This window comes from Excalfactoria chinensis, chromosome 18 (assembly GCF_039878825.1).
Source record: "Excalfactoria chinensis isolate bCotChi1 chromosome 18, bCotChi1.hap2, whole genome shotgun sequence".
Taxonomy (NCBI): Eukaryota; Metazoa; Chordata; class Aves; order Galliformes; family Phasianidae; genus Excalfactoria; species Excalfactoria chinensis.
Genome location: NC_092842.1, coordinates 2,404,389 through 2,419,290, shown reverse-complemented (window position 1 = coordinate 2,419,290; position 14,902 = coordinate 2,404,389). Strand labels below are relative to the sequence as shown.

Here is a 14,902-nt window from a genome sequence, read left to right as displayed (position 1 = left end):
GAGCAGCAATGCTGGGGCCTCACTGCAGAGCATTGCACAGGGCAGAACTGTCAGTCTTACTACTCCAGCAGTGCTGATGAGCATTTGTTCCTATTTAGTCTGTGCCCCAGGCTCCTGAGTAGGTTGGGAATGCTGGGATCCCTGCTGACTTCTTGCTGTGGGTGAGCACTGGCACATGGGCATCAATCAGCCTGGGCTTTATTCTCTAGGTGGCAGAAATGCTCATTGCCTCGCTGTCAGGTAGTGCATCAATTCCAGCATAGAACACATCAGTGGGGCCCCGCTGAGCAATGCTGCTCCTCAGAGAGCTGCACCACAATGCTGTGTTTTCCAGGGGCTCCAAAACATTGTGATTTATTCTATGAGCCATCAGACAATGATCCTGGAGTCCTTAGGATGCTGGGATGGGTTGGAGCTCAGGTCCCTTCAGGTTTCCCCCCAGGTAAGGCATCATGGTGCTGGGGTTGGGTGCAGCAGGACAGGGAGCTGTGTGCTGTGGGCTCCTCTTGCCTGGAGAAGAGCAGTGCTTTCCCCAGCGTGTCTGGGCTAATGCACATTTGATTGCCTGCTTTTTTAAAGCCTGTCTCTGGGAAAGTGTATCTCCCGCCTCTGCTTATTGAAATATCATTAGAAGCAGTTTGATGTAGTTAACCTGCAATGTGGTGAAATGCGTTGGAATAAACAAAAGCGGAGCGCGTTGGTGCTAATTGCTGAGCGACTGCAGCAGGACTGGGAATGGGCACGGGGTTCTGCTACAACAGTGATGGTTATCACTGCTCCAACAACCCAGGGGTTCTCCTGCTGTCCCCACTTGGAGCATCCCCGTTGGCGTCCTCCTTTGTGGCTCTCATTGGTTCATGGGGTTAAGAGGTGCACCCCCAACCCTCTGCACGGTGAGAGCGAACAAATGAAGGCCTTCATGTACTGTAACTGAGCTGCCTCTTTTATTCTTTCATATTCTCTTCTTTGTTTTGCTTTTCTATAAATTATTTAGAGTTGTGTGAGTGGGGGAGACAGCAGTAACTGCATTTCAGTGCTCTTCAAAACATAATAGTAAACAAGATCTAGGGCAGAATATTAAACTATCTCAGGGTTTCGGGAACTGGCAGTAATGCAGTTCTTGTTCTGAATGCAGAAGCCCCAAACCAGGGCTGAGGGCAGGGACAATCTGCAGCAGTGGGTGCAGTTGGGCTTCCCTGGGGGTGCCCAGGTGGGACGTTGCAGATAACACGTGCCCACTGATCTGCAAGGGGAAATCAGGGCTGCTGAGGCACAGTTTCACAGGTGGTTTTGAGATGGATGTGGCAAGGGAATCCCAGCTGGGGCCTGGCCCTGGGCTGTGTTTGTATGGGTGCAGCAGGCTTGTGCCTGTGAGCCTGGCAGTGCCCAAGGGAGAAGCTGCGTGTGGTGCGTAACGTGGTGATAAGACATCAGCTGGGACTTGTCAGCAGGCTCCAAATGCTATCATTGCTGGGGCTGTCACCAAAGACTCTTTCAAGTGTCAGTTCCCAACATTAATTACCAGGGATGGCAAATGCAATGAAGATGGAGTGCTTTGGCTCACCCTCACCTGCCTGTGCCGCTCACTTCTCCCACGTGCTGGGCAGTGATTGATTTGCAGGTGCTGGTGCTTTCCATCCATTGGGATTCCTGCATGCTGTGAGCTGTGGGCTCAGTTGCCCTTGCCATGCAGTGGAATGCTGTGCTCTCAGTTGGATGGACAACTCCGTGTTGTTACAGCCCTGCAGAATAGGGGGGGAGAGCACCCAGTGGATCTGCAGCACAGATATCTGCTGTGCCAAGCGTGGCTGCACCCGGTGCAAACACGCAGCACCAAATGTCCCCCTGCCCGCTCAGGCGATGCGCTGCAGCTGGCGCGGTGCAAACAAACACGGGAGCAGTGTGCTGAATAATGACATCTAGCAACAAGCGTGTAGCAGTGATAAAGTTAATGAAATTACAGGTTCTGACCTGATACCAGGCTCTGCAGCGGGTTGATAAACAGCAGGGCAAAGATGAGATGTTTATTTCTCCCCAGCTGCAGCCTGTAATCTGGATGCGCTGAGCGGGGACATTAACATTATTGCTGTTATGCAAAATCAGTTTTGATTTGGGGGAGAAAGGAAAAAATAAAGAAGAAAAAGAGGAAGAAAAATTCCCCCAACTGCCTGGGAAATGGGAGACGGACAGCATTAGAATTGCAGTAGGAGCACAAAGTGACCTCGTGACATTGCACAGAGCCCTGATGAATTTAGACAGAAGAAAAATCTAAGGCAGTTTAGGAAGAGGAAAAGTAGTTTTTTTTTTTATTAACGTATTAAAATGAGAGGGAGAGAGAGAGAGAAGGCAATAGGCAGCTCTAATGAGCTGAAAGGAGGCCTGTGTGCTGGCATGGAAAGGGAGCTGTGAGGTCTCCCTGCAGTTTTGGGGTTGTCTGTGGCAATTTGAGAATGGAACCGAGTGATCTTTGAGGTCTTTTCCAATCCAAGGCATTCTATGATTCTGTGAATTAGGAAATCTCCTTGGGGTTTGTGCCTCATGGATAGCATGTGTCCAAACTCACGTGTCCAAAGCCCCATGTGGATGAAGCTCTCTGCGGTGAATGGCAGTGAATGAACATGGATAGAGCCCAGTAAACATGGCTGTGGGGCTGAGCTGGGTTCCTTGGGTTCCATGGGGAGGGAAGCCAGTGATGGGCCATGGAGAGGAGACTTTGGTCTACCAGGCAAAGCAGCTGTAGGACTCTGCTAGTCATGGCACTACCAGAGGCTTCCTGAGCCTTCAGTGAATAAAATGATGGCTTATCATTAGCTGGAGCTGGGAACAAAATGGGACAGTACATCAGGCTGGCATCTGATGCGTCCTGTGGCTCAGCCTTCTTTTCAGTGACCTAATGGGATCGTGACCCTCTCTGTATTCGATCAGCTTTTCCCAGATCTAATCCCCGCCAGCTCCTTGTGTAATTGACAGAGACCTTTGACAAATACATATTCACGCAGGCTGCGTGGCCATGACACAGAGGGTTTCCTGCACTCTGCTCATTCCTGGCTGCAAAAAAAAAACCCCACTGCAAATTCTAGTCCTGAGAAACTCAGAATATATGAGACGCAACAGGGTAGGAAATGGATCAGCCTCAGAGATGGGTTCTTCCCATCACGGCTCACCCCAGGGATAGCTGTGTTCCGTGCCTGCTGTGTGCCTGTGTGCTCAGGGATGGGACAGCCCTATGATAGAAGGCTCCCAGGATGAGTTTCCTCACACAGTGTTGTTTTTCCACCCCTCCCTTTGCTGTCGCTTTATCCCGCTGGCTGATTTTATGAGACAGAGGAGGGAAGAAGCAGATGGAAAATCAGCTTCTTGATGGCACTGTGGGGAACGGAAGAGGAAAAGGGGTGTTTTAATATTCCAACACTTTGCTGAGCATCCCAGAGGGACGGTGGCTTCGTGACATCTGTATCACAGCGTTGTGACATCCCATACCCACAGCCACCAAGTGCAAAGGGAAGGGCCCTTCGGGATCCCCTCTGCTGGCTTGTGGTCTCCCAGCTCTTCAGCTTGAGGTTTATGTTGGTTTTATGGGGCTGTCTCAGCCCCTCAGTGCTGCTGGAGATGTTGTGACAGCTTTGTGTGCAGGAGCCCTGAATTCCCCAGGTGTCCAAAGTGCTTTTCATCCAGGCAAAATCACCAGCGTGCAGAAGAAGAGCTGTGAAGTTCTGGCTGTCCAAGGAAAACAAGCCATCAGGAACTATATTTCTATAAATGCCAGGCTTGCGTGGTTCATCACTTTATGCATAACTATGAATGTTTGATAACATGCTGCATTATTAAAGGCGTAGCTGGGTTGTAGGCCAGTTGTTGACCAGGATAACTTTCAAGAAGATTGTTTTTTGCCTTGCCTGATGCAAAACATAAGAAGTAATGTGGTGGCTTTTTGTTGGCTTTGAGACCTGAACATCCTCCCTTCTAGGGCTTTCTGTGCTGGGTCTGCCCCATGGTGTGCTGTGTCTGCATTGCTGGGAGTTGGGATCTGTCCCCAGCGCTGTCCTTCCATCTGTAACATGGTGCTGGCGTGGAACAACTTGCCCTCAGCTGCTGAGTTTGGAGTGGGCCATATTTTCCATGGCCATGCCATATATCCCACCCATGCCTGCTGCCCATGGCCTGAGATCCCCAGCATTCCCCTGCCTCCTGCCTTGGAGCTGAGCTAGTGTCTTCCTTGGGCAGCTGGGGATGAGCTTCATCTTGCCCTTGGTTTTGCATCAATTTAGGGAGCTGGAGGGAGGGAGGAAGGAGGGCTGCTGGAGTTCAGTGCTGTGTGCTCAGCACTGTCAGCTCTCCCTCCTGCCATGCAACATTAACCTGGGCTGCTTCGTGTATCCATTAGCACCAAATGGGGAAGCTTCCTCCAGAGTGTTTTTATTTAACTTTTCAATTATTTTATAACTTGAGGAGTATTAGCTGCTGCTGAGGGTCTGCCCATCTTCCTGTTCCTCTCTCTGCTCGCTGCATAAGCTAAGAAGTTATGGTGTCTCATAAAATAGGTAAGTGAAAGGCTTTATTAGGCTGGAGATGTGGGAAGGAGAGCACCTGGTGGCCTGGATCTTCTGAGTGCTGGGGCAGAGAGAGCTGGAGCAGGTTTGGAGGGGCAGCATCGTTTTTGCTAAGGGTTTTTCTTCGCTGTGGTTCCATCAGGAGGAGAAATGGGCCAAGGGGATGAACGCTGTGTTAGTGGCAGGGGAGGGCTGTGCTCAAAAAGTCTTTGCCCCATAGGAAGAGCTGAGGATTTCCTATGGAAAAGCAGCCCTTGGGGAGGTCAGGGATAGGCTGAGATGGTGGTTCTATAGAAGACAGAGCTGGGGCTGTTGGACCGTGGCACACGAGCTTTGATCTTTCACAATGTGTTTATAATTATACTGCATTATCTTAATTACCAAAATGGGAAGTCAGGAGCGTGACGAGGGGAAGGGAAAGGCAGCAAGAAGAAATGCAGGGAAAGCAAGGGGTGACAAATAACTCGCAGCCTCTGTCGATGGGGCTGCTGGTTGTGGTCAGAGCTGGAAGTGATGCTATTAATACCACGCTTATTCATTTCATATAATAATAATAATAAAAAAAAAGGGAGCTCTTTGCAATTACCCGATTCCAAATGAAATTAACATTCCGTGGCATTTTCCAGTAAACGGTTAGTTTGCACACATGAGTGGAGGCAATTAGCTGGCAAGTGATTGAGCGCCGTGACTGGAGAGAGGATGAGGAGGGTCGGGGCATTGGGTGCTGGGGAGGGGCTGTGTTTTTTCTTACCATCAGGGTGTTTTTAAAGTCAGTCTCTCCCCTGTGCATCACAGGCTCCTCCAGTTTTGGCTTTTCCAAAGGAAAAGGAGCACTGAGATGAACCTCCAGACATGTGTAGAGGTCACAGCTTTCACAGGAGGTAAAGCTTGTTCCAAAGCCAAAGGGCTGTGGGTGCTGCCTTGTGCCCACTGCGGGACCATGATGGGCAGCTCTGCTCCCATCACCACACATCCCCCCCCCCCAGGCTGCATTAACAACTCATATAGAGACTTTTCTCCAGATTTGCTGAACTACTGAAAACTTGTGATCGTATCAGGACTCCTTCCTGCCTCGTACCAGATAAGGACAGTGCTGGCTCAGAGCCCGGAGATGAGGGTGGTAGGGAGTGGGGTAGGGAAGCATCAGCTCATGAATATATGAAGGAGGAAAGTACATTTGTTCGGTTTCCTTCAAAGGAGACATCTCGGAGGAAGTTTTATCTCTTCTTCTGCCTCCTTCCCCCTCTAATTTGCAATTACAATTAGGGTTTTTTCTGGTTTTTTTTTGTTGGTTTTTTTTTACGTATAAAAAATCTATTTTTATAGCGAGAGATTTATTAGTGGATATAATGATCTATTAGTGTATGTTAATGTATATTAGAGGAGATGGGTGCATCGCAGGAGCTGCTCGGTCCCCTGAAATAAAACTCTGTGCTATCTGGCTGTGTTTTCTTCCCAATCAGGGTAGAACGGTTGTACAAATCTCCCACCTTCATCACACAGGCTATGGCATAATTACCCAATTTTATGCTTGTAAAGCTCTCTGCTTCCTGGAGCTCAGTACCTTGAGGGTGGCACTGTTGAAAATCAGTCCACATCCCAGTTTTAGAACAAACACTGCTGCTTATTTCATGCTTCGGAAAACAACAAACACCTGTTATGTAAAGCTGGTGAGAAAGCAGGGTTTCCTCCATTCAAAGAACTTCCTGCGTTGTGAAATTGATGCCTATCCCAAAAAGAATAGCAAGGTTGATATTTCAAAATGCTTTGTGGAATAGAAGTCTCCAAAAAGGTCGACCCCCAACCATTTAAAGTATGGAAACTCAGAGTTCATAGAATGATGGAATCGTAGAATGGCCTGGGTTGAGAAGGAACACAATGATCATCTAGTTTCAACCCTCTGCTATGTGAAGGGTTGCCAACCACCAGACTGGGCTGCCCAGAGCCTTGAGTTGGTTTGCACGGAGTAATTACGACAGTATTAAAGTGTTGTAGGAATCTGACGCATTAATACGCAGCGCGTGATGGCCATAAAGGTGCATTGGGATTTCAGAGTCAGCATTGCAGGAGAGCACCCCGCTCTGTGCATGGCAAAAGTGGGCTGTACTGGGAATAGTGGAGACACTGGTGAGAGGGGAAGAGCTGCTTTTGGAGTGAGGTTAGCTCTGGGATGAGACTGCATTGCACACACGGCCACGGGACCAGCAGAAACGCATGCAGGAGTCAGGATGAATGAAGATGCAAAAAGACCTCGACCTCGATTTCTAATTACGTCCAAACGTTTCCGTTTAATCCCTAATTGAGTTTGATGTGCTGCTGGGAAACGTCGCGATCGCAGCATCGCGGTGCGTTCAGCTGTGCTGCTCTGGAGCTGCTTTGTGCATTGCTCTGCACGGAGCATTCCAACCAATTGTTTTGTGGGAGATGTGCAAACGGATAGGGGAGCCATAAGGAGAGCAAATGGCTTTCAAAATAGCGTATGGGGGTGGACAGGAAGGAGGTGTGCAATGGGAAGGCGTAATGTGCTTCACAAAGGTATGGTGACCTTCAGCTGTGTCCTTAAATCACTGATGGGGATAGAAGCTGATTTGGAGGAGGTTGGGAGCCTCATGTTTCCTCTGTGTGAGCATGGTGGGGGGGTGGCTTTGTGCTGCCAAGGCGTTTTAGGATGGGGTGAGATGGAGATGGTGGTGCAGGCCTGCCAAGGCTGGGGTGGATCTCACCACCACCTCTGCTTGGCTTCAGAAACGCCCCACGTGGTGATGAAAATGTGAGCTCAACGAATTCATCCCAATTGTCCTGATGAATTCATCTCCTTTACCTTGGGAACCAAGGCAGGAGGGAAGGTGGACTGGGAAGCTGTCAGCTGGTGAGCAAAGCTGCATCCTCAGCACTTGGGGAGGAGGAGTGCTGGCACTTTGTGCTGGCACTGTGTGGTTGGGGGGCTCTCCCTCCTTGTTGGTTTCAGAGCCTTCTCTGTCCCCTCATTTCAAGCTTCCTATCCTGCATGCCCATCTCCCCATTCTGCACTGATGCACCTCTGCGTGTGCTGCACAGGGAATCCATATGGCCCCAAATGGGCACAGATGTGCTGTGGGCAGGGGGAGCTCTGGGAGCTGATCTGAGGCTCCAGGACTCTCCTGATGGAGGCAGAGGTCACGCTCCACTAATGAGTTTATTCAAGCTGCTGACAGAGGCCAAGCTATTTGTTAAACCTGGGTGACCTCTGTGGCCTTCTGGAGGGCAGACCTTTTGATCCCAGATTTCATCTTTGCCATTTGCAAACATATTCATTGTTTCTGCCTGCTGTGCGGGCGGACAACGGGTTTCATAGGGCAGTTCTGTTTGGAGTTATTCTTTTTAGCATTACTGGGTGGTGGGGCAGAACCAACCCTCACCTGACCCTCCCCTGATGCAGCTCCATGCTGTCTCCTCAAACTCTGTTGCTGTCATCAGAGAGCTGAGATCAGCTCTGCCCCTCTGCTCCCTGTGAGGAGATGTAGGATGCTGTGAGGAGCTGTAGGGTGCCACGAGGGGCTGTAGGATGCCACAAAGGGCTGTAGGGTGCCATGATGAGCTGTTGGATGCCATGGTGGGCTGCAGGATGCCATGGTTCCTCGCTGCAGTCTCCTGTACCCCTGGCCAAACAAACCCAGGCACTTCAGCTGCTCCTCACACCTCTTCTCCTCCAAACCCTTCTAACTGCTCTCCCTTTGCTGGCGTTGCAGCTCCCGAGGTGACACAGGAGACGGTGGAGTCCCTGATGCAGAAGTTCAAGGAGAGTTTCCGCACCAACACTCCCATCGAGATCGGGCAGCTCCAACCAGCCCTGCGCAGCACTTCTGTAGGGAGACGCAAACGCCGGAGCCGACCCCGAGGTAGGATAGTAGGATAGTGCTGGGATGTGGCCATGGCTGTGGGGTTGGCCATGGCTGTGGGGTTGGCCATGGGTGAGGGCATGGCAGAGCAGGGAGCTTCTCATGGAGATGGAGCTCATCTTTTAGGGGGAGGTGTGGGGGTGAGCAGATGTGCCTGCCCAGCTCTCTGTGGGAAGCTGGGCAGGAAATACTGTGCTTTCTGTTTACTATTGGGTTTGTTTTTCATTTATTTATGAGTCTGAAATGTGATCTTTTATTCTGGATGCATTTTGCTGCGATACAGGCCTGGAGAGGGCTTTTTTTTTTTTTTTTTTTTTTTTTTTCTCTTTTTTTTTTCTTTATAGCCCTGTCCATAAATTATTCACTCAGTGTGAAGAAAATGTTCTGACTCTTTAACTGGTTTAAATTATTTGGTATGTTTTCTAGTCGTTATTCAAATCCGTGTAGCTGGATTTTAGTGTGGCTGAGGGGAGAAGCTTTGGGGTCCACAGTGACTGCCTGCTAAAATATCCCCGATTTCCTGCTCCAAATGTCGTTGTAGATTTGATTTTTATTTCACTTTAAGCCACGTGTAGCCAAAGAGGCTTTTGGTCACTAACAGAACAGCTGGATTCGTCCTTTCAGCTGAACTCAGGAGGAGGTGTGATGTGATGCCTGCTACAGGAGCACAGCCATGAGGCAGCTGCCAGCATGGAGCCCCAGCACCCATCCATGGGGGATGTCTCCTCCATCTCCCCTCACTGAGATGATGCTCCTCCCTACAAGCCCGTGTCCACTTGTGCTGCAGGGTGTAGGAGGACGTCTTCTGGATGTCCTCCAAATGGTCTCCAGGGCAGTAAGAGGCTTTTTGAATGTACTTCAGGCAGAAAGGTGTCTTCTGGGCATCCTCCAGAAGGTTCTTAAGAGCCCCAAGGCAGGAGGAGGCATTCTGAATGTCCTCCTGGTGTTCTCCAAGATCATCAGAGCAAAAGGAGTTGTTATTGAATGTTCTCCAGAAGGTCCTTAGTGCAGGTAAGGCCTTCTGAACGTCCTCTAGAAGGTCCCCAAAGCCCCAGGTCAGGAAGGAGGTCTTTTGGACCTCTGGAAGGCTCCCAGGAGCACGTTTGAGTGAGACCCATGCTGTAAGAAAGCATGCAAACCAAGGCAGCTCCAGCAAAGAGCTCCCCACGGCCCCATCCTCTCCTTTTGCTCCTGTTTCTATTCCTCTCTGCCCTGAGGGCCGTGTCTGGCCACTGCTCTGGGCTGAGAGTGTGGGTTTTACAGCCCATATTTAATTGTCCCTGCGGCCGTGAGTGGTTGGAGCGCTCCCGAGCATTAAGGTTAAATGATGATATCACAACTTACGATGTTTGCATTTTACATCCAATTGCAAACACAAACCCTTCGCCTCATTAATCCTTTGCAATCCGTTTTTGGTTCTTTTTTTTTTTTTTTTTCTTCCTCCCTCTAAATGAAATTGTCCGTTTGGGATGCATTTATTTCCCTCTAACAGCCACATGACAGTTCTGCTGATGGAGTTTGCATCCAACTTTGTTACTGGGTAGTGACAAGTTGGCCTGACGGATGCGTGTGTGTAATTATTTCCTTGCAGTTCGATTTAATTAATGCTTAACCTCATCAGAGTCCTACAGCTGGAGGGCTCTCCCTGCAAGAACTGCTCGCAGCCAAAGGATTTTCTCCTTTGCAGAAAGGCTCCAAAAGGGCCCTGAGTGCATCAGGACCGAACCAAACCACAGCGGAAAACAAACAGCCCCCAAAGCTCAGCCCTACAGAAACAAATCTCAGCTAAGCTCTTCCTTGCTACGTGTCCCCACACTAAGTGCATTTAAACTGCTGCCTATTGCTTGTCATTAAATCTGACTCTGCGCTAAGTGTTTCTAACAGCTCTGCGAAAGGTCATATTTTGCCGAGAAGATGTGCTTTTATATAGATAAAAAAAAGAAAAGCACCAACCTTCTCCATTTACAGTACCACATAACTTTTTTGAGTGTAATGCCTTTCTCGTACCAACTTTCTCCCTAGATGCCTTTATTGAGTGGAATGCCTTTAAGCCTTATAAATAATACAAGGAGAGAGGATGGTGTGGATGCAGGTGTGGGAGGGTGGCTCCTGGCTGCAGGTGATGGTGGGCTCCACATTGCTGGGGCTACAGCAGGAGCCCTTTACATGCCTGGATGGGAGCACACTGTGCTGCGTGCCCATTGCCATGCTGCTTGTCCCTGTGCCCCCCAGGGCCAGGCTGTCCCCAGGGCCACCCCAGGAACAGCAGCCAGGCTGGGTGCTCAGAGCTGAGGGCTGGAGGAGGCCCTGGGGAGGTGGGTGAGCTCTGAGAGGGGTCTGGTGCCCTCTCCTGGGGCAGGAGCTTAAAAGCACCCTGGCTGCCTGTAATGTGTAAAAGTCGTCTTTGCATTTGTAAAAAGACCCCCAGATGCAGCAGTGGAGTGAGGTTGGTGGCGGAGTTCTGTGGCTGCTTTGCTCTTTTAAAGTAAATGTGTGATTAATGGACTGTTCAACCTGAGGCACGATTTAGTGTAGGTGAGGGTTGTGTCTCAATGCATTTTAGATGTCACCACTGTGCCGTAATCGACCGAAAGTAACAGACCCCAGAACTGCATCTTGGCCAGGCTGTCCCATTGCTGCTCTCCTCTCTTTTGCCCCCATCCCATGTTTTGTGGCTCACTCAGGGCATTCACCTCAACCAGGTCACAGCATCGCATCCTGCTCCTGCCGGGTGCTCCTGCTGGAAGCAGAATGCAGTGGTCCCATCTCAGCCAAGCAATTGTTGCCATGCTGTGAGGTTTGGGGTCTTGGCAACTCCCTACAGCAGTCCTAAAAGGAAAATTACAGGGAATCTGCCTCCCTTGCCCACCCAATGGCTTCGTGTGCAGTCACAGCAGAGGGGCTTTGGGGACATTGCCACCTCCCTGAGCAGCCAGGTGGGCTTTATGGGACCATCTGGAGCCCTGGGACCTGTGCACATGTCCTTGGCCACCTCAAATCCCCAAATCACAGGGCTTGCACAACCCCAGCTGGGCTGCAATGCACGCACCTGTTAATGATAGGATCTCTAATTATGTGATCGTGGGACGTGTTTGCCTTGGATCCCTGCCTTGCTCCCATCTAAATGAGCATCGGATTGAAAGACTGCATCAGCACAGGCTGCCCAGCGTGGGTCTGAGCTGCAGCTGTTTGAGGGGATTAATGAGTTTGTCAATCTGCAAACAGGATTAGCACCTTATTGAGATGTCTGGCAAGTGCTGCAGGGCAATGTGAGCACCTTTCTGCCATCCTTTGGGACTGGCTTCATCTGTGGGTGCTGGGGAACATCAGCACTGGAGTTGGGGAGTTGTTTGCTGCGCCTTATAACATAGCAAAGTCTTGTAGGTTTGGTGGGTTTATTATTATTTTTGCTTGTGTTTTGCAAAGTAATCGTGTTGTCAGCTCCCGTTTGCTAAAAGTTTCAGTGCAGTGCTGCAGCACTCCTGTGGAGCTGGCGTTGCACTGTGCCAGCACAGCTCTGCTGCTGCAGTACTGCTGCAGGGGGGCTGTGTCTGTGCCATGTTACCTCCACCCAGCCCCTCATTCTGCTTTGGGATTGGAGCAGTAATCGGGGTCTCCTCCATCCTTATACCCGGAAAACCATCACCAAGATGAATCCTGGTGCCCGCAGCATCTTGGGGGGGGGGGGATAAAAGCATCCCTGCCCTGATGGATTGGAGCAGACATTTCCACCATGGGCTGGGGAACTGCGCTGGGTCCCCACCTCCTGTACTTTGGCATCCCGCACGGTTCTGGGTAATCAGAAAATGCAATATTGCTGTCACCAGTTCTCCGAAGACATCCAGCCTGAGTAATGTAACATGTCAGCACCATCCATCACGGCAACGCGGGCAGCAAGCAAACACGGGGCAGCTGGTGGCCGGGATTTGGGCTGGCACGGGGCTGGGCCAAGCTGAACCTGGCCCTCTGCCCTGCAGAAAAACATGGGGTTTTGCTCTGTGACTTTTATGCAGTAAGGCAGCACTGCTCCAGCCATCCCTGCTGCCCTGCCAGCACTGCTGCTAGTTGCCGGCCCTGCGGTTTGCAGCTTGTGTGGTGGGATGGAGGGGACCCTCAGATCCCAGGCTTAGGGTTCTGGAGGCACAGCTGTGAGTGGGGTCCCAGCCTCACTGCCACCGGCATCAGTGCTTTTGTCAGCTCTGTGCTGCATTAATGCCCTCCTGCTGCTTTCTAGGACCCTAATAGAAATATCTCGGTAACACCAGGTAATTAATGGTCACACTTAAGGGCCCTAAATCACACGTGGTAGTAAAGCAGCAAACACCAGGCAGCGTTTAAAGCAGCGTGAATCACCTCAGAGCCCTTCATTCCCATTTCTCCTCAGTGCCTCCCATCCTGGACACTGCCTGGCTCCAGCCCTGGGAGCTGCAGCTGGGGATGCTCTGGGTACAGCACATCCCCTGCTCCAGCCCATCCCACGGAGCTCTGGGTCCGAAGGCTCTTCCACCCACCTCTCATCCCAGTGATGGAGAATTCCCAGGGCAGGAGGCAGCGCTTTGGTTTTCTGTTCCCCTGCCAAGAATCTGTGCTGCTGCCTCAGAATAAAGGAGTTTTTAAAAACAGTAAAATATTTTAATGGCGGTTTAAAGGCCCACTGTCAACCTCCGGGGGCCTCTTTGCTTGAAACTTGGTTAGGATTGCAGGCCTCCTGCCAGAGCTGCTTCTCATCTGTCTGTCCCTCTGTGTCACAAGGAGGTGGCACACAGAGGTGTCTGTGACTCCAATCTCCCCACTGTGTGTGGGGTGCAGGTAGAACTCGGTGCTTGGGAGCCAACCCTGCACTGGGGGGTCCTGAATGCTCCTGAGTGCAGGATCTGTTCTTTTATTTCTGCTGCTTTTCCTGTGCATTGAGCCCCTGAGATTCACTCTGCTGCACTGCGTGGGTGTCTCCAGGAGGAGCAGCTCCTGGGTGTGGAGGTTTTCCTTGTTATATCCATTGCAATTGTCTCACTGCAGCAAGCAGTGAGCGTTTGCTCGTTCTGCCATTGGCGTGAGGGCAATTAGGTATTGGCAGAATCACAAATGGCCAAAGTGCTTGGCCACCTCTGGAGGCCTCAAGGCTCCAAAGAGGGCAGTGAGGCCCCAGCACTGCTGCCCAGAGCTGTGGGTGCCCCATCCCTGGAGGTACCCAAGGCCATGGATGGGACCTCGGGCAGCCTGAGCTGGTGGGAGGCAATAATCCCAATGGTTGGGGCTGGGGGTGCTTTGAGGTCCCTCCTGACACAATCATTGTGTGCTTCTCTGATCTTTTCTTCTCTGTCACTTCAGGTGGCATCGGCTTTGGTCGCGCCAAAGGGAACTCTGGCTCAGAGGCGGATGATGAAACCCAGCTCACCTTTTACACCGAGCAGTACCGGAGCAGGAGGCGAAGCAAAGGTAAGAAAGAAGCAGCCAGCACAGCACACACACCTCCTTTTGTTTCAGTGATGAGGCGTTGGGATAAATGCTTGCAATGTGTTGATTTGAATGTGAAATTACCTCAGCACCTGTGATCAATCAGCTCGTTGATTGCATGCTGGAATAAACGTGCGCACACATGGATGTATTGTGTGTGTTCCTGCTGAAATGTGGGAATTCCATCTTTTCCTGCGTGCTTTAGAACCACGGGAAATTCCCACTGGGTTTAAAAGGAGCTTTGGATGAAAAGCCAGGAGAGAAATCAAGGTTGAGTTATGCTGCAGTGCTAATGCAGCTGGATTAAGAGTGAAATGGTTTCTTGGTGCCTGTTCTTGAAAATAAGGAAGAAATGGGTTGTGTGGCACACGGTGACAGCAGAAATAGTGCTGCAATTCAATGGCACAAGGGGGAAAAGTTCCATAGTCCTTTGTTCCGTGAGTTACAGCGCAGTGCTGGGCTGTGTGCGAGCCCATGGGTACTTTGGGAGAGTTGCTGAAGTTGGGTTTTCTCTCTTGTTTTGCTGGGAAGGGGATCACTGTGTGCAAGCGAGGGGGAAAGATGTGTTTTAAGGGAAAGCAAATAAAGCCTGGCTTTCCTGCTGCCTCTGCACCATCCCCATTGGGCCAAGTGCTCCATCCGTCTCTTGAAACCCCCTGTAGCTATTGCAGAGACATCTGAGGTGTGTTTGTTTGGGCTGTTTGTTTATGCTTCCTTTATAGCAAGGAGAAGGGAACAGATAAACAGGAAGAATGCTTTATTTTCCTTTGAATACAGCCCTGTTCACCTGAGTGACTTTGATGGCTGAGTTAGAAGGGAATTCAAGAGGCAGAGCTGGCTGTTAGAGCTGTGTTAGGGATTGAGTGATGCTGCAGAAAGCAGCTTTGTTTGTGTTTGGTAATGGCTAAACAAGGGAATTGTCTTGCGTAAAGTCCCCATTGTATTTTCCTTCCTGTCTAGCTAAATTTTGCCGTCACTTCGTCCTTGAAAGGAATTTTCCATTATCCTTTCATTGACTTC

General features: G+C 50.5%; 1 protein-coding gene across 4 annotated transcripts in view; it reads left to right on the top strand.

Moving 5' to 3' along the window:
* The window catches only part of ASTN2 (astrotactin 2), a 273,672-nt gene that overhangs the window by 94,812 nt on the left and 163,958 nt on the right, over positions 1–14,902 (top strand). For 3 of the 4 annotated variants that reach the window (XM_072353115.1, XM_072353114.1, XM_072353117.1), the window contains 2 exons: positions 8,279–8,428; positions 13,757–13,864. In XM_072353115.1, the coding sequence (XP_072209216.1) occupies positions 8,279–8,428; positions 13,757–13,864 (258 nt within the window). The remainder of the gene's footprint in view (positions 1–8,278; positions 8,429–13,756; positions 13,865–14,902) is intronic. The other variant, XM_072353116.1, reaches the window with a different exon arrangement.